The sequence below is a fragment of the Trematomus bernacchii genome, unplaced genomic scaffold, assembly GCF_902827165.1.
Source record: "Trematomus bernacchii unplaced genomic scaffold, fTreBer1.1, whole genome shotgun sequence".
Lineage (NCBI taxonomy): Eukaryota > Metazoa > Chordata > Actinopteri > Perciformes > Nototheniidae > Trematomus > Trematomus bernacchii.
The window spans coordinates 1,281,463-1,308,114 of NW_022987802.1; the positions used below are offsets into that span (position 1 = coordinate 1,281,463).

A 26,652-nucleotide genomic window follows, 5' to 3' on the forward strand; every position below is an offset into this window, starting at 1 on the left:
ATGAGACAAACTATAGATGAAGGTGAGCACACACACACACACACACACACACACACACACACACACACACACACACACACACACACACACACAATTATAAACTCACATTCAGTCTTAATCCTCAGAATCAGAATAGCTTTATTGTCTTCATACGTAGGTATAATGATTTAATTTCTCACTGCAGTAATATAAATAAAGATATTACATTACATTAAATGCCAATGTCCTTTTAACCTCTTAAGCACGGCGGTCCCCCCATTGGACCCCTCCCACCGTTTTTTTTTTCGAGACCATGTCTCAGGGCTTCTTAACATTTATGAAACTATTAATGTGTAGCACCAGATTAACGGGAAGAATCTCAGCTAACTGAAGATATGAACCATTTTTACCAAAACAAAGGGTAATACCAAGCCTCTGAATTAGCACAAAGCGAAAAAATGCTAAGGCACTTTAGCACACAACTCAAGATAAAGATACCCTTATTACTTATCGTAGCTGCACATACAATATATCCGATTAAAGCTGAGACTCCACAGATTATTTAGGTATAGTATCATCACTGAGCGATCCGAACTTGCGACAGGGGAAGCAAACACAGACATCACAACACGTACCTTTACGGAGCTTTTACGGGAGATCGTCTCACCGTAGCTGTCAATTAGGTCAAAAGACGTGTTCAATGGCATTAAAACGAAGAAAATAAAAATGCTACAACTGTTGATCCATAGGTTGATAATGTACCTGTGCCTTTAAAAAATTATTTATAATCCATAATTCCATTTTTATGTAAAAATCGGAGCGAAAAAGTTAGCTGCTAATGGTAGCCACCAGAGTGTATGCAGCTTCCGGTTTTGGTCACGCGTCACTCTCACTCTTTATTTGTTAACGTTTTGGTGTGTATATAACTTTCTCTCGATTCCATTGGCTCTAGCGGTTATAAAGAGATTTCATTCATCAAAATCGAGCAAGGGGGGCCAGAGATAGGTCAAATCCACCCAAATGACCCCAGAAGTGGGTTTTTTGGCTAAATCTCTCTAAAAAGGTCAAATTTCACTTGTTTTGCATCAATCTTGATACAGGGTACTTATTATATGTTGTACTTTGGATTCCTAAAGCTTTTAGTCTACTAACCCATCATCCAAGGGTAGTTTTCACTATAAGTAAAAAAGAATTTTTGGACGGACACTATCATTTACAGTTTTTTACTATGTAAAATCTGAATTCTCTTTCAAATAAAAAACATCTATATTGATTCTGACTTTTCTACATCCAACTCACAGGTTTATCATTACTTTGAGAATAAAGATTATTAATTTAACCCTTTTAGAAGGGAAAATATGGTCATTTGTTCTGGGAATGTCATTTTCGAGCCTGAGACCTGAAAAACAGGCTCAGGGTTTAACCGGTTAAACAATACTATAACATTTAAATATACAAAGCTACAAAGATGTGGAAATATTTGTGTGTTTGTAAATAGATGCTAGAAGTTACCATAGATGCTAATAAAAAAAAGAAAGAAATAGCCATCTGTAATTGTGGTTGGGGTCTTTGAGAGGTGGAGGTGTGTTTGATCACTGAACTCGAGTTTAAATCCACATCATCTGAATCCAAAGATGGTATCAGTGTCCCAACGTCTGTCTCCCAGCCTCAGGAGAAACCTCCAGCATCAAACATCCATCACATTAAACACTGAGGAAAACACCTGTATTCTTCTGAGGGGCAAAGTTTATCATATAAAGACAGAGGTGGGGCGAGGAATTCAGAGGCGTCACCGCTGGAAAAATACTATAACAACACTGCAAGTGAAAGTCCTGCATCCAAAACGTTATGTGTTATCGGTGTGTGTGTGTGTGTGTGTGTGTGTGTGTGTGTGTGTGTGTGTGTGTGTGTGTGTGTGTGTGTGTGTGTGTGTGTGTGTGTGTGTGTGTGTGTGTGTGTGTGTGTGTGGTCATCACAGGATAATAGTCCCTGGGTCACCTCCTCAGAGATTAAGAGTTTGTGTGTGTGTGTGTGTGTGTTGTGCAGGTGTCAGTGAGGTGCTCTCCTGTGTGGTGGAGGATGTCGGTCACGCTGTCAGCAGAAACGTTGGCGGCGCTGAGCTTCTTCACGAGCTCCTGAACGCCCCGTGGCTACGCTCTCTGCTGCAGGTAGGCCCCGAATAGAGGTGCAGGAATGACTCATCAAAACTGGGAATGAGTCCGCATTTCATCACTTCCTGTCCCCGGGTGTGGAGGTCAATGGTTTCCTGAATGTGATTTTGGTTGTTATCCTGAAAATAGGTTTTAAAAGAGATTTTAACGGTTTGTTGTTCGTCACTAAATACCCCACTGGTGTATTTAAAAACGGATGTTGATAACAAGACAGAAACACCATTAAGGCGTTCTGACATCACTTCCTGTTTTCTCTCTGCAGATTTACGAGTGCCTGTTGGATTTCGAGATGTTGACCCCCACACCTCTCCTGCCTTACGCCTCAGGACTCTCACATGAGGTCTACACACACACACACACACACACACACACACACACACACACACACACACACACACACACACACACACACACCCACACACCCACACACCCACACACACACACACACACACACACACACACACACACACTAGTTAAGGTCAGACAGGGTTCCTACTGGTTAGGGCAAGTTAGATTGAAGACATTAATACTTTTAGGACCTATTTTATTTGATGTGTTAATGTCATTCCAAGATGCATTTTCTATAATTGATGTTACCAATTATTTTGAGATTTTAAAAGACTTGAGAAAAAATTGGTTTATCAAATCCTCCTTCCCATGTTTTAACACTTTTCTAAGACAAGCATTTTAATACTTAGTGTGGGAGAGAAAGTCCTAGAGGGATTTTAACCATTACAGACCATTTACATGCACTAAAACCTACAGAGTACACTACAGGAGAGGGAACACCACAGAGAGAAGAATAGAGCATCATTAAAACAAAAACAAGTATAAAACATTCTACCTCTGTCCATCAGATCATGTCTGCAGTTCAGATGATCCAACATCCGTCAGCTGAAGCCAGAGAGCTGCACTGCCTGCTGAGCTCACCTCACATCCAGGTGAGTCTCTCATGGTACAAGTACTCAGATCTTGTAGTAAAAGTAGAAGTACTCAGATCTTGTACTTGAGTAAAAGTAGAAGTACTCAGATCTCGTACTTGAGTAAAAGTAGAAGTACCAGAGTGTAGGAATACTCTGTTACAGTAAAAGTCCTGCATTCAAAATGTTCCTCAAGTAAAAGTAGAAAAGTATTCTCATCAAAATATAGTTAAAGTAGCGACAGTAAAAGTAGTCATTGTGCAGATTGGTCCATTTCAGAATAATATATATGATATGTTTTATAATGATTGATCATGAAAGTGTTCTCAAAGCTGGTAAAGGTGCAGCTAGTTTGAATGACTTTGTATACTGCAGGGTAGCTTGTGGATTTACTCCAGGTGGAACTAAAGTCTGATTTAACACTTGATTAGATTTCACATCATTCATCCACATCTGTAAAGTAACTAAAGGGATTAAATACATGTAGTGGAGTAGAAGTACACCATGTACCTCTGAACTGTAGTGGGGTAGAAGTACACAGTAGCAGAAAATGGGAATACTCAAGTAAAGTACAAGTACCTCAACGTTGTTCTTAAGCACAGTACTTGAGTAAATGACTTTTAGTTACTTTACACCTCTGATCAGAACACCTATCCCCTCAAAGGTTTAAAGGGCTTTATCATCATATGCACAGCAGCTACAGTGTGGAAATCTGAAGTCCAAGGCTCCTCCAACAGTGCATCATAAACAGAGATGGTAAAAGTACACACATCCTTTACTCAAGTACAGATACTCGTGTTTAAAAATACTCTGGTGAAAGTAGAAGTACTGACTAAACTTCTTTACTCAAGTCAAAGTAAAGAGGCTTTGAAATGTACTTCAGTAAAAAGTACCCATAACTAGCAGCTGTTTTAAAGAGTACCTGACCTCCCTTTATATTAATAGAACAATAATGCCATTGTTAGCTAATGAATGTTTCCATGCTGAACAACGGCAACATGACAACGTTTTCATTGGTCCCTCTTCTTTAGAGAAGACCAGGAAATGATGGATACACGGATCGTGTTCAAATCAATAGGCACGCAATGACTCTAAATAATAATGATCACGCCACCAAACACACATTCAAACTAAAGGAACCAGCCTGTTTGGGAAATGTGAGAAGTAGAAAGTACAGGTATTTGGGTTCAACATGTAAGAAGTAGAAAGTACAGGTATTTGGGTTCAACATGTAAGAAGTAGAAAGTACAGGTATTTGTGTTCAACATGTAAGAAGTAGAAAGTACAGGTATTTGGGTTCAACATGTAAGAAGTAGAAAGTACAGGTATTTGGGTTCAACATGTAAGAAGTAGAAAGTACAGGTATTTGGGTTCAACATGTAAGAAGTAGAAAGTACAGGTATTTGGGTTCAACATGTAAGAAGTAGAAAGTACAGGTATTTGTGTTCAACATGTAAGAAGTAGAAAGTACAGGTATTTGTGTTCAACATGTAAGAAGTAGAAAGTACAGGTATTTGTGTTCAACATGTAAGAAGTAGAAAGTACAGGTATTTGGGTTCAAAATGTAAGAAGTAGAAAGTACAGGTATTTGGGTTCAACATGTAAGAAGTAGAAAGTACAGGTATTTGGGTTCAAAATGTAAGAAGTAGAAAGTACAGGTATTTGGGTTCAACATGTAAGAAGTAGAAAGTACAGGTATTTGGGTTCAAAATGTAAGAAGTAGAAAGTACAGGTATTTGGGTTCAACATGTAAGAAGTAGAAAGTACAGGTATTTGGGTTCAAAATGTAAGAAGTAGAAAGTACAGGTATTTGGGTTCAACATGTAAGAAGTAGAAAGTACAGGTATTTGGCTTCAACATGTAAGAAGTAGAAAGTACAGGTATTTGTGTTCAACATGTAAGAAGTAGAAATTACAGGTATTTGTGTTCAACATGTAAGAAGTAGAAAGTACAGGTATTTGGGTTCAACATGTAAGAAGTAGAAAGTACAGGTATTTGGGTTCAACATGTAAGAAGTAGAAAGTACAGGTATTTGGGTTCAACATGTAAGAAGTAGAAAGTACAGGTATTTGTGTTCAACATGTAAGAAGTAGAAAGTACAGGTATTTGTGTTCAACATGTAAGAAGTAGAAAGTACAGGTATTTGTGTTCAACATGTAAGAAGTAGAAAGTACAGGTATTTGTGTTCAAAATGTAAGAAGTAGAAAGTACAGGTATTTGTGTTCAAAATGTGAGAAGTAGAAAGTACAGGTATTTGTGTTCAAAATGTAAGAAGTAGAAAGTACAGCTATTTGTGTTCAACATGTAAGAAGTAGAAAGTACAGGTATTTGGGTTTAAAAATGTAAGAAGTAGAAAGTACAGGTATTTGGGTTCAACATGTAAGAAGTAGAAAGTACAGGTATTTGTGTTCAACATGTAAGAAGTAGAAAGTACAGGTATTTGTGTTCAACATGTAAGAAAGTAGAAAGTACAGGTATTTGTGTTCAACATGTAAGAAGTAGAAAGTACAGGTATTTGTGTTCAAAATGTAAGAAGTAGAAAGTACAGGTATTTGTGTTCAACATGTAAGAAGTAGAAAGTACAGGTATTTGTGTTCAACATGTAAGAAGTAGAAAGTACAGGTATTTGTGTTCAAAATGTGAGAAGTAGAAAGTACAGGTATTTGTGTTCAAAATGTAAGAAGTAGAAAGTACAGGTATTGGTGTTCAAAATGTAAGAAGTAGAAAGTACAGGTATTTGTGTTCAAAATGTAAGAAGTAGAAAGTACAGGTATTTGTGTTCAAAATGTAAGAAGTAGAAAGTACAGGTATTTGTGTTCAACATGTAAGAAGTAGAAAGTACAGGTATTTGTGTTCAAAATGTAAGAAGTAGAAAGTACAGGTATTTGGGTTCAACATGTAAGAAGTAGAAAGTACAGGTATTTGGGTTCAACATGTAAGAAGTAGAAAGTACAGGTATTTGTGTTCAACATGTAAGAAGTAGAAAGTACAGGTATTTGGGTTCAACATGTAAGAAGTAGAAAGTACAGGTATTTGGGTTCAACATGTAAGAAGTAGAAAGTACAGGTATTTGTGTTCAACATGTAAGAAGTAGAAAGTACAGGTATTTGTGTTCAACATGTAAGAAGTAGAAAGTACAGGTATTTGTGTTCAACATGTAAGAAGTAGAAAGTACAGGTATTTGTGTTCAACATGTAAGAAGTAGAAAGTACAGGTATTTGTGTTCAACATGTAAGAAGTAGAAAGTACAGGTATTTGTGTTCAACATGTAAGAAGTAGAAAGTACAGGTATTTGGGTTCAAAATGTAAGAAGTAGAAAGTACAGGTATTTGGGTTCAACATGTAAGAAGTAGAAAGTACAGGTATTTGGGTTCAAAATGTAAGAAGTAGAAAGTACAGGTATTTGGGTTCAACATGTAAGAAGTAGAAAGTACAGGTATTTGGGTTCAAAATGTAAGAAGTAGAAAGTACAGGTATTTGGGTTCAACATGTAAGAAGTAGAAAGTACAGGTATTTGGGTTCAAATGTAAGAAGTAGAAAGTACAGGTATTTGGGTTCAACATGTAAGAAGTAGAAAGTACAGGTATTTGGCTTCAACATGTAAGAAGTAGAAAGTACAGGTATTTGTTTCAACATGTAAGAAGTAGAAATTACAGGTATTTGTGTTCAACATGTAAGAAGTAGAAAGTACAGGTATTTGTGTTCAACATGTAAGAAGTAGAAAAGTACAGGTATTTGTGTTTCAACATGTAAGAAGTAGAAGTACAGGTATTTGTGTTCAAAATGTAAGAAGTAGAAAGTACAGGTATTTGTGTTCCAAAATGTGAGAAGTAGAAAGTACAGGTATTTGTGTTCAAAATGTAAGAAGTAGAAAGTACAAGCTATTTGTGTTCAACATGTAAGAAGTAGAACGTACAGGTATTTGGGTTAAAATGTAAGAAGTAGAAAGTACAGGTATTTGGGGTTCAACATGTAAGAAGTAGAAAGTACAGGTATTTGTGTTCAACATGTAAGAAGTAGAAAGTACAGGTATTTGTGTTCAACTGTAAGAAGTAGAAAGTACAGGTATTTGTGTTCAACATGTAAGAAGTAGAAAAGTACAGGTATTTGTGTTTCAAAATGTAAGAAGTAGAAAGTACAGGTATTTGTGTTCAACATGTAAGAAGTAGAAAGTACAGGTATTTGTGTTCAACATGTAAGAAGTAGAAAGTACAGGTATTTGTGTTCAAAATGTGAGAAGTAGAAAGTACAGGTATTTGTGTTCAAAATGTAAGAAGTAGAAAGTACAGGTATTGGTGTTCAAAATGTAAGAAGTAGAAAGTACAGGTATTTGTGTTCAAAATGTAAGAAGTAGAAAGTACAGGTATTTGTGTTCAAAATGTAAGAAGTAGAAAGTACAGGTATTTGTGTTCAACATGTAAGAAGTAGAAAGTACAGGTATTTGTGTTCAAAATGTAAGAAGTAGAAAGTACAGGTATTTGGGTTCAACATGTAAGAAGTAGAAAGTACAGGTATTTGGGTTCAACATGTAAGAAGTAGAAAGTACAGGTATTTGTGTTCAACATGTAAGAAGTAGAAAGTACAGGTATTTGGGTTCAACATGTAAGAAGTAGAAAGTACAGGTATTTGGGTTCAACATGTAAGAAGTAGAAAGTACAGGTATTTGTGTTCAACATGTAAGAAGTAGAAAGTACAGGTATTTGTGTTCAACATGTAAGAAGTAGAAAAGTACAGGTATTTGTGTTCAACATGTAAGAAGTAGAAAGTACAGGTATTTGTGTTCAAAATGTAAGAAGTAGAAAGTACAGGTATTTGTGTTCAAAATGTGAGAAGTAGAAAGTACAGGTATTTGTGTTCAACATGTAAGAAGTAGAAAGTACAGGTATTTGGGTTAAAAATGTAAGAAGTAGAAAGTACAGGTATTTGGGTTCAACATGTAAGAAGTAGAAAGTACAGGTATTTGTGTTCAACATGTAAGAAGTAGAAAGTACAGGTATTTGTGTTCAACATGTAAGAAGTAGAAAGTACAGGTATTTGTGTTCAACATGTAAGAAGTAGAAAGTACAGGTATTTGTGTTCAAAATGTAAGAAGTAGAAAGTACAGGTATTTGTGTTCAACATGTAAGAAGTAGAAAGTACAGGTATTTGTGTTCAACATGTAAGAAGTAGAAAGTACAGGTATTTGTGTTCAAAATGTGAGAAGTAGAAAGTACAGGTATTTGTGTTCAAAATGTAAGAAGTAGAAAGTACAGGTATTGGTGTTCAAAATGTAAGAAGTAGAAAGTACAGGTATTTGTGTTCAAAATGTAAGAAGTAGAAAGTACAGGTATTTGTGTTCAAAATGTAAGAAGTAGAAAGTACAGGTATTTGTGTTCAACATGTAAGAAGTAGAAAGTACAGGTATTTGTGTTCAAAATGTAAGAAGTAGAAAGTACAGGTATTTGTGTTCAAAATGTAAGAAGTAGAAAGTACAGGTATTGGTGTTCAAAATGTAAGAAGTAGAAAGTACAGGTATTGGTGTTCAAAATGTAAGAAGTAGAAAGTACAGGTATTGGTGTTCCAAATGTAAGAAGTAGAAAGTACAGGTATTTGTGTTCAACATGTAAGAAGTCAAAGTAAAAAGTCGTCAGAAAAATAAGTAGTGGAGTAAAGTACTGATACCAGAAACATGTACTTACTGTAAGTACAGTAACAAAGTATTTGTACTCCACTACTTCCCACCTCTGATCATAAATATATATCCTGTATAAGACATATATGTGTATTCGTCCTCCAGGCGCTGCTCTCCTCCCACGACAGTGTAGCGCAGGCGGACTTCGGGCCGGTGTTGCCTCCTCTTCCTGACGACATGGCGGAGGACGAGGAGGCCATGAGGATCGTCTGTCTGGTGAAGAACAACCAGCCGCTGGTGAGACAGGAGATTAACGCTGCTTCTGATTTATAGTTTTTTACTCAAGAGCCATTTGTAGTTTGTGTGACGATAGCATCGAAGTTGTAGTCGTTTTTTCTGATGTTAGCGTAAGTGAAAATATCCTGGTGTGACTCAATGTGTTGTGTTTAAGCTTCATGTACTGCATCCCTGGGTTGAATGCCTGGACTGAGAGTTATCCATATTGAGATAAGATAAGATAAGATGGACCTTTATTAATCCCTGTGGGGAAATTCAGTAGTTTAACAGCAACAGGGTGAGAGCGAAAGTACAGATACACACAAGATTAATACAATTAAAGATAAAAATTAAAGCTGCTAAAACAAGAAATGAATTAAATGAACAAATATATTGCTTTAAAATGTAATCGGCCGAGCAAGTTATTTAATATAATCTAAAAGGTACATTTTGGAAAACAGGGTTTCCTTATTGAGTAATTCATACATGTTATTACTTGATTGCACCGACCAGATCCAACATTGGATCAGTCGATGTAGTAATATGTCTGAGGGTTGAGAGAGTTGCTGATCTAGAACTGGTGATAACTTAGTACATTTAAGAAGAGACGTGATAACTTAGTTGATGTTCAGAAGAGACGTCTACTTCCTCTCTTGTCCTCTAAGACAGTGGTTCTCAACTGGTGGGTCGCGACCCAAAAGTGGGTCGCAGACCCGCTTGAAGTGGGTCGCAGATGTGAGTGAAGAAAAAAGTCAAACTTGTATTTTGAAGGCCCGATGTTCTAACGCTGTGCATGCAGTAGGCGTTGGACTGGAAGTACCGGAGACCATAAACGGTTTTGAAAACTTCTGTCACGTAGTGATCATCTTCTCAATAAAACATCTTTGCTGAGGTTTTTTCGAGTCTTCTGGCCAATCAGAATCAAGATTGTTGCCGGAAGTCCCCACGGAGAATAACTTTGCGGTAGAACTACTCTTTATACATCCATCGGTACAACTTCAGATACAAATGAACACATGATGAAATATGACCCCTGGTTTGATGATTGACAGGTCACAGAACAATGGGGGCTATCTACCCTTACCCACAAAGTAATACACAGACTATCTCCTCTTTGCTCTTCTCTCTGTGAGGAGCAGCAAGCTGTCAGAACAAAGTGAAACACAAACAATGGCATCAAATATTATTAATATGTCGGGTAGCAATAGATTTATTTATTTTCTTCTCAGAGTGTACCAGAATGCGTAGTTTATATATTAGTATTTCTAAAAAATTCCTGGGGGAGAATCCCCCAGACCCCCTTCTGGGGATTGGTTTTCAGCATGTGGGCCTTTTTGTGTTATACAGTTCAGCTTTGATTCCATCATCTCATTAAACCTTTTTTAAAAGCATTCTTTAGTTCTGTGAAGGGATATAAGGGATATATGCTCTGTACTTCACTTTAATTCATATTGTATGCTGCAAAGTGTATATATTACTGCACCATTTTTTGTTGAATAGATTTGAGTGGTTCGAAATCTCGGGTCGCGATCTATTGACAAAGGAAAAAGTGGGTCCAGAGGCCGGACCAGTTGAGAACCACTGCTCTAAGATACAACATTTGATCAGTCGATCTAGTAATACTGTATGTCTGAGGGTTGAAAGAGCTGCTATAACTGGTGATAACTAAGTAAATGTTCAGCTTTAAGAAGAGACGTGTCCTTCCTCTCTCGTCCTCTAAGAACGTTGCTCAGCGTAGAGGAAGTGTAGACGCAGTGGGAGTAATTCGCAGTCGATGGAGCAGCCTCCGCCGCCTCACGCTGGACCGCCTGGTCCCGGCGCAGAGGGCATGGTCGGGGGAGGAGCTTAGAGCGACAGAGGGTGAATCTCGCCCGCTGCCTCTCCCTCGGGGGGGGCGATCACGACCCTTTCTCCCCCGATACGAGTCCACGGGAAGCTGCCGATTGAGACCGCAAACATCAGAGCTCTGGAAGAAAGGGCTCAACCAATCAGCTCCCTCCGTCTTCAGCCCCGCCCCCAGTTCTGGTAAGAGTAGGAGGAGGATATTACGATTACCCATCGGCCATCCATTTCTTCATTCTTCCATTTCTTCATCCATCCATTTCTTCATCCATCCATTTCTTCATCCATCCATTTATTCATCCATCCATTTCTTCATCCATCCATTTCTGCTTTCATTCTTTCATTTATTGCACAATCTGTCATCAAGACTCCACCGAAGGCTTAACACTTTGGAGGAATTTTGCCAAAAAGAGCGATTCTTAAAGATTCCACAGAGAGTTCAAGGCAGTCCTAACTTCACTTCCAAGCCAACATCGTCTTGGTGTTCCTTATTTATATTTAGTTATGTAAGGAATAATTACATAATGTTAAATGCTTAATAAGTAATAGTAAATCATCTGATCCATCTATCCCTCCATCATCCATCCATCTATCCCTCCATCATCCATCCATCCATCCCTCCATCTATCCCTCCATCCATCCATCTCTGCATGTTCTCTATCTTTAGTTGGGATGTCCATGTTTTGGTTCATCCATCAATTATGGATTATTATATCTTCACGGTCCAATACCTTTTTTGCTTTTTCCTGCCCAGCTGTTCTCTTCCACTATATTTACTTGTCTCTTGCTCTCTTATCTTCCATCGCCTCTCAACCTGGAGGTTCTTTCCCAGATCAACCCAAACCCATCGGGGGAGAACGATCCTCTCCAGGAGGAAGCAGCGATGACTACGCCTACCCTCCTCCTCCAGTCCCTGCCTACAGCCTCAGCCTTCCCAACTCACCTGTCTTATACAAGAAAGCTGCACCAAGGGGACAATCGAGAACTGTCCCTACACCCGGTAGAAGTCCAGGAAATAACCCTCTTGGATCGCTCACCGCTCCTTCTACTCCATCGCCTCATCGGCACCAAGGCGTTAGCACACTCCCCACTTCTGGTAGACAACATGGCTGCCAAACTACATCTGGTAAACCCCAAAATGCGCCTCAAAGATGTCCCCAATACTCTACTGTGCCTCGTCACAACAGGCAACAAATGCAACCCAAACATCTTCACCGTCCTGATCTCACCACCGCGCAACAAACTGTGGCTGGGAACATAGAACGAGGCACGAAGGACGTCCGTTATTTGGTCCAAAAGATGGTGGTGGAGACGGAAATGAAGGAGGAAAACGCTCAGGCTCTCAATTTACTTGCCGAGGTGGTGGATAAGCTTCAGGGTCTGATCGTGGCGAGTAAACAACCAGATGTTTCGCCTGAATGTAGACGAAAACAACCTCCTCCACAACCTCCTCCCAGGGTGTCCTCGATTTCTCCCAAAGTGGTGGTTCGTAAGACTCCGACACCTTACCCTCGCCGCTGCTCGTCTTCCTCTTCCTGTTCCACATCGTCTTCCTCCAGTTCCTGTGCGGATGGATTTGCAAAGTCGATCAATTCAAGGGGAACCAATGGAGAAAGGACCGTGAAGTTTGGTGCCGCCCAAGGGTCAAGGGGGAGAAACGGACATTTGGTTTGTAGAGCGACTCTGGATGATCAACAGGAATGTGAAACCACAGGATGCTTAACAACCAAGAAGAAGAGAAAGAATAAGTAGGACCAGAAACAAACCGCCTCCTCTCCTTATCTACCGTAGCGTTCAAAACAGACTCCGACTAAAATACCTTTATATGTACAGCTATATCCCAACTAGTAACCAAGTTCTACTCTATACCAGATGGATACTGATCTTTTTCAGTTTTTGGACAACTAACACTCATGAAGAACTGGATTTATCAACCGAATAGGTCGAAGCCATTATTTAAAGGTGCAGAGGAATTACATTTTCTCAACCGTCATCTCTCATTTCATCCTTCATCCGTTCATAATGCCGTTTATTATTCCTGTCCATATGTTAGTCTGAGTCTTTCTTATCTTAGTTTGCCTATAAATAGGAAATACAAACAAAACCTCCAGTGGTTTTAACGGACTGAAGTTATTCTGGGATGTTGAAATATAAAAGTGGGTGTCGTCTGCATACTGTTAACGCATTGTAAAGATGTTCTAACTTATGGTGTTTCCAGCTGTTGGATAATGTTACTGCTTGTATCATAAATATTTAGGGAGCTGTGTGAAGTGTGATCAATGTCCTTTTAACCTCTTAAGCACGGCGGTCCCCCCATTGGACCTCTCCCACCGTTTTTTTTTCGAGACAATGTCTCAGGGCTTCTTTACATTTATGAAACTATTAATGTGTAGCACCAGATTAACGGGAAGAATCTCAGCTAACTGAAGATATGAACCATTTTACCAAAACAAAACACAAGTCTCATAAGAAGGGTCTAAATGACCCCTGAGCGAAAAAATTCTAACGCACTGCGGCACACAATTCAAGATAAAGATACCCTTATTACTTATCGTAGCTGCACATACAATATAGCCGATTAAAGCTGAGACTCCACAGATTATTTAGGTATAGTATCGTCACTGAGCGATCCGAACTTGCGACAGGGGAAGCAAACACAGACATCACAACACGTACCTTTACGGAGCATTTACGGCAGATCGTCTCACCGTAGCTGTCAATTAGGTCAAAAGACGTGTTCAATGGCATTAAAACGGGAAAAAAAAATCTACAACTGTTGATCCATAGGTTGATAATGTACCTGTGCCTTTGAAGAAATTATTTATAATCCATAATTCCATTTTTATGTAAAAATCGGAGCGGAAAAGTTAGCTGCTAATGGTAGCCACCAGAGTGTATGCAGCTTCCGGTTTTGGTAACGCGTCACTCTCACTCCTTATTTGTTAACGTTTTGGTGTGTATATAACTTTCTCTCGATTCCATTGGCTCTAGCGGTTATAAAGAGATGTCATTCATCAAAATCGAGCAAGGGGGGGCCAGAGATAGGTCAAATCCACCCAAATGACCCCAGAAGTGTTTTTTTTGGCTAAATCTCTCTAAAAAGGTCAAATTTCACTTGTTTTGCATCAATCTTGGTACAAGGTACTTATTATATGTTGTACTTTGGATTCCTAAAGCTTTTAGTCTACTAACCCATCATCCAAGGGTAGTTTTCACTATAAGTAAAAAATAATTTTTGGACGGACACTATAATTTACAGTTTTTTACGATGTAAAATCTGAATTTTCTTTAAAATAAAAAACATCTATATTGATTCTGACTTTTCTACATCCAACTCACAGGTTTATCATTACTTTGAGAATAAAGATTATTAATTTAACCCTTTTAGAAGGGAAGATATGGTCATTTGTTCTGGGAATGTCATTTTCGAGCCTGAGACCTGAAAAACAGGCTCAGGGCTTAAGAGGTTAAGGCTGTCACTAAAGGTATCAACATTTAAAAAATCCAGAGGTCTAAAGTAAAGAAATATTTGTTTAATGGCCGCTGTAGCCTGCTGTTCTTATGTGCTGAAGGCTACATTAGCTGCTAACTAGCATAATACATGAGTTTCCCAACGAAATGTCAGAGGAAGAGTTGCATTGTGGGTAATGTAGGCACACGGAGTACGTATGTGTGGAATACAAATGATTATACCTCTGGCTCAGCAGACTGTTTTAGCATTTAAAGTTTAGTATGCCTGCTAAATATCTACAAACTACTCATTTGTATACATCGTCTCGCTTTAAGAGCTTCGGGAACCAGTAGCGTTCATCCCATCCTCCATTGTTATCCTTCCCATTGAATGTTTCCCTACATTTAATCAGAGCTGGTTGTTTAATCTGCAGTAACTGTTCTGGTGTCAGGGCGCGACGATAAGGAGAGACGAGGAGACGGGAGCCATCTACATCGCGAGGGTGATCCACGGAGGCCTGGCCGACCGCAGCAGTGAGTGGAAACTGTTACCAAACAATACTAGAGATAATATATGAGGTATTAATGTGTGTGTGTGTGTGTGTGTGTGTGTGTGTGTGTGTGTGTGTGTGTGTGTGTGTGTGTGTGTGTGTGTGTGTGTGTGTGTGTGTGTGTGTGTGTGTGTGTGTGTGTGTGTGTGTGTGTGTGTGTGTGTGTGTGTGGTGTGTGTGTGTGTGTGTGTGTGTGTGTGTGTGTGTGTGTGAGGACTCCTCCACGCTGGGGATCTGCTGGTGGAGGTGAACGGGAACCCGGTTGCCGGTCTGGAGCCGGAGCAGGTCATCCAGATACTGGTGAGTCACCGGGGGGTACGTTTGTAAGTTCACCCACTTACAAAGAAATGAACAGTCTATCATTTTAATGGTAGTTTTATTTGAACAGTGAGAGTAAGAATATCAAAAAGAAAATCCAGAAATTGACATTATATAAAAGATCAAAATAGATTTGCATTGAACTGTGTGAAAGTATTTGATCCCCTTGCGACCAACACGGGTTCTGGCTCCCACAGACCGGTTACATAAGTCCTCTACCTTTAAGAAAGTACTCCTATCAACTTGTTACCTGAATAAAAGACACCTGTCCACAGAATCAATCACTCAGATTCCAACCTCTCCACCATGGGCCGGACTAAAGAGCTGTCTAAGGACCTCAGGGAGGAGACTGTAGACCTGCACCAGGCTGGGATCGGCTACAAGACCATCAGAGAGCAGCTTGGTGAGAAGGAGACAACTGTTGGTGCCATTATTTGAAAATGGAATAAAATAAAATATGGGTATCAATCAACAATCAATCACCCTCGGTCTGGGGCTCCACACAAGATCTCGCCCCGTGGGGTATCTCAAGGCAGCTGGGACCAGTCACCAAGAAAACTATTGGTAACACACTACATCATAATGGATCAAATCCTGCAGCGCCCCCCCCCCCTGCTCAAGAAGAACATGAACGGCCCGTCTGAAGTTTGACAATGAACATCTGAATGATTCAGAGAAGGCTTGGGAGAAGGTGATGTGGTCAGATGAGACCAACATTGCAATCTTTGGCATCAGCTTGACACGCCGTGTTTGGAGGAACACCATCCATCAGGCATGGAGGTGGAAACATTATGGTTTGGGGGTGTTTCTCTGCTAAGGGGACAGGACCACTTCCCTGCATCGAGGAGAGGATGGACGGGGACATGTACCGTGACATCTTGGCTGATAGCCTCCTTCCCTCAGCCAGGACACTGAACATGGGTCATGGAGGGGTCTTCCAGCAGGACCATGACCCTGAACATACGGCCAAGGACACACAGGAGGGGCTAAAGAAGAAGCACATTGAGGTGAGGGAGGGGCTAAAGAAGAAGCACATTGAGGTGAGGGAGGGGCTAAAGAAGAAGCACATTGAGGTGATGGAGGGGATAAAGAAGAAGCCCATTGAGGTAAGGGAGGGGCCTAGCCAGTCTTCAGACCTTAATCCCAGAGAACATCTGTGGAGGGAGCTGAAGCTTCCAGAGGCCAAGCATCAGCCTCAACACCTTCAGGGTTTGGAGAGGATCTTCAGAGAGGAGTGGAGCAACATCCTTCCTGAGATGTGCACAGACCTGGAGACCAGCTACAAGAAGCGTCTGACTCTGTATGACCTCTGTCTGACCTCTGTCTGACCTCTGTGTGTCCAACAAGGATTTCTCCACCAAGTACTAACACATGTTCTGCAAGGGGATCAAATACTTATTTCACACAGTTCAATGCAAATCAATTGTTATCTTTTATATAATGTCAATTTCTGGATTTTCTTTTTGTTATTCTTACTCTCACTGTTAAAATAAAACGACCATTACACGTATAGACTGTTCATTTCTTTGTAAGTGGGTAAACTTACAAAATCTGCAAGGGATCAAATACTTATTTCCTCCACTGTATATATTGAAATATTAATAAATAAAGCCCAGGGATGGCATAGGATAGAAACTTCATTAGAGGACAAGAGGACAATTAGTGCAGAATATTGAACTGAGAACGCGTGCTGGAGCCGCATGTAACTACATGCTGTTTTTGCAGATGAACTCCCATGGAACGATCCTGTTTAAAGTCATTCCTGATGCAGCGCAGAGCAGCGGAAACAGCCAGAAGACGGTGAGTGCTCGACCAGTTTCAGGTTCTTTCTCTCATTGTTTTGATAACACACTTTCAAAATACAGAACTCCAAAACTAATTCAGGCAGAAGAGGGTTAAGGGCCACCAAGTTGAGATCTGACCAGAAGTGATTTTTGTTTAGGTAGAAGTCAGATCTTTTAATTTTTTCTCAGATTTCAGACAAAAGTCAGAATTGTTAAAACCAAAAACACATTCAGAATTGGAATTTCTGATTTCTGATTCTGATTCTGTTTCTGATTCTTTCTTCTTCTTCTCCCCCCCAGGTGTTCATGAAGGCGATGGTGGACTACTGCCCCCTGCTGGACACCTGCAGCCCCTGCCCCCCTGCAGGCATGATGTTCAGCAGAGGAGAGCTGCTGCAGGTCGTGGATCAGAGCGACGCCAGGTGGTGGCAGGCTAGGAAGATAAGCTCCTCCCCCATGAAGATAAGCTCCTCCCCCTCCTCTTCCTCCACCTGTGCCGGGATCATCCCCTCCGCTAGCATGCTCCGGAGGTGATTAGATAATCATATTTACATCGATATAATAACTGTAGTGTTGCCTTTAAATAAATAAAAACAGCATTGTTGCGACAAATCTCCCAATGAACAGTCTCTCGAGGCTCATCACTTTGACACGTTTCAATTACAAGAGTCCGTACTGAAGTTAGAGCTTCACGAAGTTTAATAACTCAAACAAACAAACAATAACTTAAAGAGGACCAAACGTTCAACAGCAAATGAGCTCACCGTCTGTGTCGTACAAACAACAGGTGGACGAAATACAAACAAACAAGACTCATGTGACAAACACCTGAAGTGGTCATTAAATACAAATGTGTGCGATCTAAAATGACAACAATAATGGAGATGATTTCCTCAGGCTAGATAAGCATGTTGGCTCGTACAGGCTATAGCACACCTGTGATGTTTATAGTGTAGTATTAGGTATGTCTGTTATAACCTATTTAACGGTGTTGTGATATTGAAAGGTAAATATGGGTGTCATCTGCATAGTGTTTAAGATGTTCTAACTAACTTCTAACTGTGTGTATTTTCAGCGGTGAGGGAGTTGTACTGCACTTTTATAAAAGTAGCACTAACGGCCCGTCCACACGGCGGCGTGCGTTGAAGCTTCAACGCTTCTGCCCATTCACTTTGAATGGGGTGACGTCACGCTTCGCCGAACTGCATTGTGGGAGCGTCAATACGCGTTGCTCGCTTCAAAAGTTGAGCAATGTTCAACTTTTGAAGCTTCGGCGGAAGCGTCAGCCAATCAAATCATATGCCAGTACAAGCTCTAGCCAATCAAACCGCGTGCCCTTGTGTCCGGGGCGGGAGATTCATGTGATTGGTTGTTGGTCGAGTTTCAGACACGCCCACCTGCGAGCGTCAACGCACGCCGCCGTGTGGACGCTGCGTTAGAGGGAGCTGTGTGAAGTTAAATATCTCTCTACTGTGTTTACTGTTTATTTTGAACACGCTGCTGTTCCAAAATAGTCCTAATTAGGGATTAATAAAGCACTCATTTGGTCTGATATGAAGTTAACAGTTGTGTCTTCCTCTCTTCAGTAAACAGAGGGAGAATTGGTGGTCTCAGCCCCTTCAGGTTCACACCTGCATCAAACCCCGTGAGTCTTTGTTTATTTTCTATTATCTATGTTTATTTAATATTTACATCTATGATCTACAGTCTGCAGGAAACCGTTGTAATGCTTTGGTACGACACAGATTCAAAAACATGATTGTTAAGTAAGTGTGTCAGGCATAAGTGGGGAAACATTGAAATATAAATGTTGTTTTATGAAGAAGTGGAGATGAAGTTATGTTAGTTTGATTTAGTTTGGAAAGTTTCTCGACACTTTTTACTTTATTTTTTATCCCAAAATGTCTGTTTTATTCTCTATATTTTGACTTTATCCTCAACATTGAAACTCTCTTTTATTTTGGACATTTTTCTTTTATTCTCTACATTTCAAATGTGTTCTTAAAACTTCAAAAGTATCCTCCACATTCAACATTTTTATTCTATTCTCAATATTTTTGATTAATTCTCAATATTTTCAAAATAATTCTCAATATTTATAATAAAATCTCCACATTGTTTATGTATTCCTGACTATTTAGATTTAGTCTCAATATTTTAAATTAATTCTCAATATTTTAAATTAATCCTCCACATTTGTTATGTATTCCTGATATTTTGACTTCCTTCTGAGCGTCCTCCTGGCGGCGTATGAGGAGGGGAATGTTGTTAAATGTCTCTCTGCATCTCATCACCTTATAAACGGTGCTTCTCTGAACTAGTACATATCCCTGCTGTACATGAAGAGATTTTAAATCACATTTTACAACGTGTGTTTCTGTCCTCAGTGACCGTGGGAGGAAGCGCCGGTGAGACCAGACTTTACCTATTATGAATTCATCATTATTACACTATATGTTGAAGTGAGAGCTGCTGAAACAACGTTTATTCTGTTTTTATTTCAGATAACATTCAAACACCTGCTGATGAACACCTCCCGGCAACAGGTACAGCACGTCACGAAACCAGTTGTTTTATTACTGATCACAGTCAAATGTACTTTAGTGAAACATCTTTTTATTTGAATGTCTTCTTCCTGCAGACGAGGCGGACTCTGATGTTACCGATGGGATTTACCTCGGTGAGACACAATTAGATTATTTATTTAAGTATATAAGTTTGTTTGTTGTAGGTTTATTTGTTTGTTTGATGTAAAAAAAACAACAACAATAAGATAAATGTTGCATATATACATAAGATAAGATGAGATGTACTTTATTGATCCCAATTTGGGAAATGTTTGCACATAAGTAGAAATTAAAAGAGGAGAAATAAACAATTATATTACACATTACAAACAAATACATGATAAACAAGAAGAGAATGTAAAGTGAAATACTGTTTAGTAACAGATGAATACTTATTGTAAGTTGCTCTGGATAAAACCGTCCGCTAAATGGGATTTATTTGTAATGTATTTCCAATTTATTTCCAATTTATTTGTAATTTATTTGTAATTGTTTGTAATTTAAACGACATTTTTTCTTGACGTTCCCCAGCTGGTTTCCGGCGTAGTTTCCGTCTGTGGAGGCGCACGTCGTACAGAAGGAGGCGTCAGTCCTGCAGCTCCTGCTCCCCCGACACCAGCTCCCTCTGCCCCCCCTACGAGGAGGTGGCTCTGTACCAGCGCCCCCCCCAGGAGAACCACCGCCTCATCATCCTGCTCGGTGAGGCCCGGGGAAATAACCCCCCCCACCACAAACATTAAGAATAACATTAATGCATCAATACTGTGAGTCAGGTTCATCTCATATACAGTATCTCTCCATGAGCGTCAGAACACCTGGGGAGGGGGACATGTGCATTGGTACGGCAAGATAGATTCAAAGTCCCCTAGTATGCAAAAGTCACTTCCTGATGTCTTCTCTACATCACCATGTGTCCCCGGTGTGTGAGGAGACTCACTAAGTGATGTCTTCTCTACATCACCATGTGTCCCCGGTGTGTCAGGAGACTCACTAAGTGATGTCTTCTCTACATCACCATGTGTCCCCGGTGTGTCAGGAGACTCACTAAGTGATGTCTTCTCTACATCACCATGTGTCCCCGGTGTGTCAGGAGACTCACTAAGTGATGTCTTCTCTACATCACCATGTGTCCCCGGTGTGTCAGGAGACTCACTAAGTGATGTCTTCTCTACATCACCATGTGTCCCCGGTGTGTCAGGAGACTCACTAAGTGATGTCTTCTCTACATCACCATGTGTCCCCGGTGTGTCAGGAGACTCACTAAGTGATGTCTTCTCTACATCACCATGTGTCCCCGGTGTGTCAGGAGACTCACTAAGTGATGTCTTCTCTACATCACCATGTGTCCCCGGTGTGTCAGGAGACTCTCTAAGTGATGTCTTCTCTACATCACCATGTGTCCCCGGTGTGTCAGGAGACTCTCAAAGTGATGTCTTCTCTACATCACCATGTGTCCCCGGTGTGTCAGGAGACTCACTAAGTGATGTCTTCTCTACATCACCATGTGTCCCCGGTGTGTCAGGAGACTCACTAAGTGATGTCTTCTCTACATCACCATGTGTCCCGGGTGTGTCAGGAGACTCACATAGTGATGTCTTCTCTACATCACCGTGTGTCCCCGGTGTGTCAGGAGACTCACTAAGTGATGTCTTCTCTACATCACCTTGTGTCCCCGGTGTGTCAGGAGACTCACTAAGTGATGTCTTCTCTACATCACCATGTGTCCCGGGTGTGTCAGGAGACTCTCTAAGTGATGTCTTCTCTACATCACCATGTGTCCCCGGTGTGTCAGGAGACTCTCAAAGTGATGTCTTCTCTACATCACCATGTGTCCCCGGTGTGTCAGGAGACTCACATAGTGATGTCTTCTCTACACCACCATGTGTCCCTGGTGTGTCAGGAGACTCACAAAGTGATGTCTTCTCTACATCACTATGTGTCCCCGGTGTGTCAGGAGACTCACTAAGTGATGTCTTCTCTACATCACCATGTGTCCCGGGTGTGTCAGGAGACTCACAAAGTGATGTCTTCTCTACACCACCATGTGTCCCCGGTGTGTCAGGAGACTCACATAGTGATGTCTTCTCTACATCACCGTGTGTCCCCGGTGTGTCAGGAGACTCTCTAAGTGATGTCTTCTCTACATCACCATGTGTCCCCGGTGTGTGAGGAGACTCACAAAGTGATGTCTTCTCTACACCACCATGTGTCCCCGGTGTGTCAGGAGACTCACATAGTGATGTCTTCTCTACATCACCGTGTGTCCCCGGTGTGTCAGGAGACTCTCTAAGTGATGTCTTCTCTACATCACCATGTGTCCCCGGTGTGTCAGGAGACTCTCTAAGTGATGTCTTCTCTACATCACCATGTGTCCCCGGTGTGTCAGGAGACTCACTAAGTGATGTCTTCTCTACATCACCGTGTGTCCCCGGTGTGTCAGGAGACTCACATAGTGATGTCTTCTCTACATCACCATGTGTCCCCGGTGTGTCAGGAGACTCTCAAAGTGATGTCTTCTCTACATCACCATGTGTCCCGGGTGTGTCAGGAGACTCACATAGTGATGTCTTCTCTACATCACCATGTGTCCCCGGTGTGTCAGGAGACTCACATAGTGATGTCTTCTCTACATCACCATGTGTCCCCGGTGTGTGAGGAGACTCTCAAAGTGATGTCTTCTCTACATCACCATGTGTCCCGGGTGTGTCAGGAGACTCTCTAAGTGATGTCTTCTCTACATCACCATGTGTCCCCGGTGTGTGAGGAGACTCACTAAGTGATGTCTTCTCTACATCACCATGTGTCCCCGGTGTGTCAGGAGACTCACATAGTGATGTCTTCTCTACATCACCATGTGTCCCCGGTGTGTCAGGAGACTCACTAAGTGATGTCTTCTCTACACCACCATGTGTCCCCGGTGTGTCAGGAGACTCACATAGTGATGTCTTCTCTACACCACCATGTGTCCCCGGTGTGTGAGGAGACTCACAAAGTGATGTCTTCTCTACACCACCATGTGTCCCCGGTGTGTCAGGAGACTCACATAGTGATGTCTTCTCTACACCACCATGTGTCCCCGGTGTGTCAGGAGACTCACATAGTGATGTCTTCTCTACATCACCGTGTGTCCCCGGTGTGTCAGGAGACTCTCTAAGTGATGTCTTCTCTACATCACCATGTGTCCCCGGTGTGTCAGGAGACTCTCTAAGTGATGTCTTCTCTACATCACCATGTGTCCCCGGTGTGTGAGGAGACTCACAAAGTGATGTCTTCTCTACACCACCATGTGTCCCCGGTGTGTCAGGAGACTCACATAGTGATGTCTTCTCTACATCACCGTGTGTCCCCGGTGTGTCAGGAGACTCACATAGTGATGTCTTCTCTACATCACCATGTGTCCCCGGTGTGTGAGGAGACTCACTAAGTGATGTCTCTTCTACATCACCATGTGTCCCCGGTGTGTCAGGAGACTCTCTAAGTGATGTCTTCTCTACATCACCATGTGTCCCCGGTGTGTCAGGAGACTCTCAAAGTGATGTCTTCTCTACATCACCATGTGTCCCCGGTGTGTCAGGAGACTCTCTAAGTGATGTCTTCTCTACATCACCATGTGTCCCCGGTGTGTCAGGAGACTCACATAGTGATGTCTTCTCTACATCACCATGTGTCCCCGGTGTGTGAGGAGACTCACAAAGTGATGTCTTCTCTACATCACCATGTGTCCCCGGTGTGTCAGGAGACTCTCTAAGTGATGTCTTCTCTACATCACCATGTGTCCCCGGTGTGTCAGGAGACTCACTAAGTGATGTCTTCTCTACATCACCATGTGTCCCCGGTGTGTCCCCGGTGTGTCCCCGGTGTGTCCCCGGTGTGTCAGGAGACTCACAAAGTGTCAGGAAATAAACCCCTCTCTCTTTTCCTCCGTACCCACATCTCTAAAAACGGGGGAACAACGGAGCTGATCCAGATTTGCTGCGTCATGACCACATTACTAAAATGTGGGCGGGCTTTACACCCACGGGCCAATCAGAAACGTTGCTGTCAGAAAACAATGAGACGTGTTCTGGAGAGTTTATTTTGACTGCTTCTCGTCTTGCTTCCTGTGTGCAGGTGCGACCCGGGTTGGAGTGAATGAACTGAGGAAGAGTCTGATCAAACTGAACCCGTCCAGCTTCCAGAGTCCCGTCCCTCGTAGGTGACCTCCCTAACTGAACATGTCTAACTGTATAGTGTGAGGTTATTGTCGGTTAAAACACAAGCTTTTTAATGTTTAGATTTTATTTTGACTGCTTAAAATCCAGATAATACAAAATAAGAAATGTAAATAAAAAGGAAAAACTAAACTAAAACAACAAAAACTAAATGGCATACTAGTGGGAACTTAAAAAATGCATTTTATTGCTACTCGAATGACATTATATTTTTATGGATCTTGCATATTATTTGTATTTCTTTCCAACTTCCCATTTTTTAAAGACTTTAAAAAATATGTATTTATTAGATTTTAATAACAAAAAAGGCCGTAATTAACGCCTGAATTTCTTATATTATCTTAATTCAAAACAGTTAATTTACTATATCAACAAAAAAGTAACATTTAAAAAAGATATATATATATTGAAAAACATGGAGGTGAATACTAAGTTTTGATTGGCTGTCGGCCTCTTCCTGTAGACACCACTCGTCCAATGAAAGCGGGAGAGCAGACAGGAAGAGAATATCACTTCATCACCAGAGAGCTGTTCGAGTACATGGTCTGTAACCACAGGTGAGAAGAGCAAATAACTTTAACTTTCATTTTTGTATTTAATCGTATTTTATTATTATTTTTGTGTTGTAATTTTTTCCATTCATTTTATATTTTAATTATCTTTGCCTTGTGTGTGTGTGTGTGTGTGTGTGTGTGTGTGTGTGTGTGTGTGTGTGTGTGTGTGTGTGTGTGTGTGTGTGTGTGTGTGTGTGTGTGTGTGTGTCTGTGTGTGTGTGTGTGTGTGTGTGTGTGTGTGTGTGTGTGTGTGTGTGTGTGTGTGTGTGTGTGTGTGTGTGTGTGTCTGTGTGTGTGTGTAGGTTTGTAGAGTACGGAGAGTTTAAAGGTCAGCTCTACGGGACGAGCACCGACTCCATCGATGACGTCCTGAGACAAGCACGGATGTGCATCATCGACGTGGAGCCACACGTGAGAATCAAATATCAATAATAATATCAATAACATGTATTTATTTCAATCATTAAATACAGGTGACAGGATGCTACATTTTAGACTGATTTTAGAGCATTAAAATATATCAAATGTATTGAAAAATCCTGAAGTGAATGCAAATTAATGAAAGAAATATAATGGTAAATAAACGACTTGAATACAATATGAATACATAGAGAGCATCACAGGAGATAGAATGAAGTTAAACATATTTTAGAAAATCTATATTGGCAATATGGACTAAATTCCAGGCATGTAATTGTTGTTGTTGTTGTTGTTGTTGTTGTTGTTGTTGTTGTAGAGCATCCAGCCGCTGCGCTCAAAGAAGCTGAAGCCGTTCGTGATCTTCATCAAACCTCCGGCCGCCGACCGGCTCAGAGAAACTCGGAGAAACGCCCGAATCCTGTCGAGCTGCAGAGAGACACGAGAGTTCAGAGTGAGGGGGAAATAAAAAAAATACAAAATAAATACGGAATAAATTAATATTAAACAAGGCTTTGTTCAGATCAGCTGAGCTCCACAGAGGCTGAATCATCATATTAATCGTTGTCAAAGAGCTATCATATGCCTAAAGCTAGTGTTGTAGTACTCGAGACCGGTCTTGGTCTTGACTCGATCTCGAACTCTTAAAGTCTTGGTGTTGACTTGGTCTCGACCTCTTAAAGACTCTGTCTCGACCTCTTAAAGACTCTGTCTCGACCTCTTAAAGTCTTGGTCTTGACTCTGTCTCGACCTCTTAAAGTCTTGGTCTCGAACTTAAAGTCTTGGTCTTGACTCTGTCTCAACCTCTTAAAGTCGAACTCTTAAAGTCTTGGTCTCAAACTCTTAAAGTCTTGGTCTCAAACTCTTAAAGTCTTGGTCTCAAACTCTTAAAGTCTTGGCCTCGACCTCTTAACGTCTTGGTCTTCACTCTGTCTCGAACTCTTAAAGTCTCTGTCTCGAACTCTTAAAGTCTTGGTCTCGACCTCTTAACGTCTTGGTCTTCACTCTGTCTCGACCTCTTAACGTCTTGGTCTTCACTCTGTCTCGACCTCTTAACGTCTTGGTCTTCACTCTGTCTCGAACTCTTAAAGTCTTGGCCTTGACTCTGTCTCGACCTCTTAACGTCTTGGTCTTCACTCTGTCTCGAACTCTTAAAGTCTTGGTCTTGACTCTTAAAGTCTTGGTCATGACTTGGTCTTGGTTAAGCTGGTCTTGACTACAACACTACCTATAACAGCGTATAATGGTTCTCTTCTAGGAGGTCATACATCCTGTCATATACTTGGACCTCTGTTATCACGCGCACTTCTGTATCCTTGAAAGAGCACATTCGTTTTGATCAGATTTTGGTCACTTTGTGATGTCACAATGTTTTGTTGGGTTGTGCAACCATTAGCCAATGAGCAATCAAGGTAAAAGCTACAGACAGAGAATCAGCACTTTTGAAAGAGGGCTGAAACAGAGGGGAGTATGGGATGCTGCAATGATCTGTTTGGTGTTTCAGCCAATCAGAGACAGGCTCTGGATATATCTGAGAATTGAATTCACATTTATTCGCTGTTCTCCTGCAGGAGGAGGACTTTGTGGATCTGGAGGAAACGTCCCGTCTCATCGAAGAAAAATACAAACAGTTCTTTGACTTCACGCTGGAGAACAACGAGCTGCAAGAATCCTGCAGGAAACTCTGCTCCATCATAAAGGAGGCGCAGGAGGAGGAGCAGTGGATACCAGTCAGCTGGAGCAGAGAGGAGGAGTGAGGAAGAGGAGGAGGAGGAGGAGGAGGGCACATTAGAAAATAAATTATATTTAGACTTCAAAATGGTTGTTAAGAATCAGTTGTGATATTTGGTGAAAAATGAATACAAATAAAGAATATTTGTCCATATTCGGGGGAAAAGATTAGGAGGAAGAGGAGGAGAAGGAGGAGGAAGAGGAGCAGGAGGAGAGGACTGTCATGCACATGTATCCTTAATGTTGAAATGTTGAAAAAGAGACCTTATG

The 26,652-nt window shown here is 41.0% G+C and overlaps 1 protein-coding gene across 1 annotated transcript; it reads left to right on the top strand.

The window, feature by feature from the left end:
- On the top strand, positions 1-26,408 carry LOC117498290 (MAGUK p55 subfamily member 4-like). Its single transcript, XM_034150302.1, has 19 exons — positions 1-22; positions 2,026-2,147; positions 2,413-2,490; positions 3,008-3,091; positions 8,847-8,978; positions 14,702-14,783; positions 15,015-15,100; positions 16,844-16,918; positions 17,203-17,432; positions 18,489-18,547; positions 19,290-19,310; positions 19,407-19,448; positions 19,544-19,582; positions 20,001-20,168; positions 23,580-23,660; positions 24,144-24,237; positions 24,537-24,645; positions 24,971-25,105; positions 26,223-26,408. Exons 1-19 carry the CDS (start codon positions 1-3, stop codon positions 26,406-26,408), a joined length of 1,845 nt encoding a protein of 614 aa, XP_034006193.1.
- The last annotated feature ends 244 nt before the right edge of the window (positions 26,409-26,652 follow it).

Bases quoted from the DNA above. Each gene is read 5' to 3' on its own strand.
- LOC117498290 (XM_034150302.1), top strand. From the start codon at position 1: ATGAGACAAACTATAGATGAAG. The intron at 8,979-14,701 runs GTGAGACAGGAG...TTCTGGTGTCAG, and splicing joins TGAAGAACAACCAGCCGCTG to GGCGCGACGATAAGGAGAGA. The intron at 19,449-19,543 runs GTACAGCACGTC...TTCTTCCTGCAG, and splicing joins TGAACACCTCCCGGCAACAG to ACGAGGCGGACTCTGATGTT.